The sequence below is a fragment of the Elephantulus edwardii genome, unplaced genomic scaffold, assembly GCF_000299155.1.
Source record: "Elephantulus edwardii isolate Elephantulus edwardi_28Jun2011 unplaced genomic scaffold, EleEdw1.0 scaffold00026, whole genome shotgun sequence".
Lineage (NCBI taxonomy): Eukaryota > Metazoa > Chordata > Mammalia > Macroscelidea > Macroscelididae > Elephantulus > Elephantulus edwardii.
The window spans coordinates 18,592,661-18,595,238 of NW_006399776.1; the positions used below are offsets into that span (position 1 = coordinate 18,592,661).

General features: G+C 34.5%; 1 protein-coding gene across 1 annotated transcript; it reads right to left on the reverse strand.

Annotated features, from left to right (window-relative positions):
* Window positions 1-1,193: 1,193 nt before the first annotated feature.
* On the reverse strand, window positions 1,194-2,129 carry LOC102865471 (olfactory receptor 4K1-like). Its single transcript, XM_006883081.1, has one exon. The coding sequence runs from the start codon at window positions 2,127-2,129 to the stop codon at window positions 1,194-1,196; it is 936 nt and encodes a 311-aa protein (XP_006883143.1).
* Between the last annotated feature and the right edge of the window lie 449 nt (window positions 2,130-2,578).

The following is a 2,578-nucleotide window of genomic DNA, read 5'->3' on the forward strand; positions in this document are numbered from 1 at the left end:
TGTGGTCTTTCTGTTACAAGACATTTTTATAATACAAATATCAATGAAGAAATGTATGAAAACTTTTGGCTGTTAAGCAATATTTAACAGATTCTTTTGATCTTGTCATAAATTGTACTTTCCTTTTTGTGTTTTCAAGAATTAAGGTAATATAGATTATAAGCTTGATGTTAAACAGGCAATACTTTTTGTCATTGTGTGCATATGGAATGAACTTTTGTTTCGTATTTAAATATCCAACATTTCACATATGTATAATTCGTTTCAGAGAGAGTTGCAATTTTCTGTGAAGAATGCATTACTTATTATAATAAATTTATCCTTCTTTCAAATAAGTAGCCTTGGAAAACATACTTACAAATGTTGCTGATGACACCAAATATCTAGAAATAAAAATCTACATATTTGAGTAGCAATACATACAAAGTAAAATAATCTTAAAAACTTAAAGGAGTATTTATATGTTATTAATAATAAGTAGAAAAAATTTAACTAGTAAGCATGTTCAACGTAAAGAAAACCAAGCTAACAAATACCTTTCAGTGATGTGAAAGAGTTTCTATATTGGAAAATATAATTTTTCCATTATGGCAACTAGTTTAATAATAAGTTAGAAGATTAGTGACTGAATATACCAGAAACTCAAATTTCTTATACATTTTTATTTCTAAGAATAAAATGATTAAGTGCTCAATTAAAGAAAATTACAAATTGATTATATGTCATTGAGTCGATTCTGATGCCTGGAAACTCTGTACGATAGGGTAGAACTCTCTCATAATGCTTCCAGGTGTAATATTTATGGAAGTGGTCACTAGGTCATTTGACCAATACTGCAGCTAGGTGGATTCAAACTGCCAACCATTCAATGAACTGTTCAGCACTTAATGGATCTATCATCGTTCCTACAGTAAGATTAATAATGTGAGTAGTACTATAGACCCATTGGATTCTGTGTTCTGGATAAAACATAGTCAAGTATTATTTAATATTTTAATGATAATTTAAACAAGGAAAGATTTTGTTAAAATTCTGTTTATATAATAAAGCAGAAGCTGATTTTATGCAATTACCTTGTATCTGGGACTAAAGGAAAATTCTATACCTAAATCAATCATATCCTTAGGAGAGATGGTTGATTTATGGCAAGTTTCTCATTCTTATCCACGGTTATTATTCCTCCTCATGGCTTCCTAGTTTTTCCAGAAATTTACATGCCGATTTCTCAACTTCCGCATGGCTGACTTAAAATCTTCATTTCTTAGAGAGTAGATGATGGGGTTCAACAGAGGGGTACAAACAGTATAAAACACTGAAATGTACTTATCTACAGAAAGTCTGCTGAAAGGCCATATGTAGAAATAAATACAAGGTCCAAAGAAAAGAATCACTACTGTGATGTGAGCGGTTAGTGTGGAGAGAGCCTTGGAAGACCCACCAGAGGACCGATGTTGGACAGTGATCAGAATGATAGTGTAGGAAATAATCAAAACTAAAAAACAGCTAGAGGCTATCAGCCCACTGTTAATTAGAGTCACAATTTCTATCTCATAGGTACCCCTGCAAGCCAACTTTATCACCATAGGAAGGTCACAAAAGAAGCTGTCTATCTCATTGGGGCCACAGAATGGCAGATCCACTGTAAAAGCCAAGTGGCTCACAGAGTGAAGAACACCTACAGCCCAAGAAATAGACACAAAAATTATACATAGTCTCCTATTCATAATGGTACTATAATGCAGAGGCTTACATATGGCTGTAAATCTGTCATATGCCATAGCTACAAGTAACATCATCTCACTCCCAACAAAACTGTGAAGAAAGAATATCTGGGCCATGCAGCTCTCAAAAGAGATAGTCTTATGCTTAACTAGAAAATCTGCAAGCATTTTGGGGGTGGCTAAATTAGACTGACAGATATCAATGAAAGAAAGGTGACTGAGAAGGAAGTACATGGGAGAGTTCAGATGGGAGTCAGAGGAAATGATAATAATAATCATGATGTTACCAAGCATAGAGGCCACATACACTATCGAGAAGACTGCAAAAAAGAAAAGTTGAAGTTCCCAAGAATCAGACAGTCCCAGCAGCACAAACTCAGATACCACTGATTCATTTGTGTGAGCCATGTGTCCGATATACAGTAACCTGAAAAAGTGAGGAACACATTACTGTGATTCACAAAATAATACAAATATCACAAAATAATTACAACATAATGCAAAATAAATGTAAACTCTCAACTCAACAAGGAAATGGGAATTTCAACTGACTGATACCGTGGGGAGCTCTGGTGGCCTAATGGCAAGAAGCTACAATCCCGAAGGTATGCAGCTCAAGGACACCAGCTGCTCCATGGAGAAAGATGGGCAATCTCTTCCTATGTGAATAACTGCCTCTGAAAACCCACCAGAGGGTCAGCTATAGGTTGGTTCCTACTCTATAGTACACAACACCACCACCTTATGAGAGTATTGGGAAATGAAGGCTATATGTGGGAAAATTAAAGGATATACTTACTGGCAGAATTAAAAAGATAAGGTACACATATTGAAAAGAAGTAATATAAAATAAAAAA

Excerpts from the sequence above, each read along its gene's own strand:
- LOC102865471 (XM_006883081.1), bottom strand. The coding sequence starts at position 2,129 with ATGGCTCACACAAATGAATCAGTGGTATCTGAGTTTGTGCTGCTGGGA.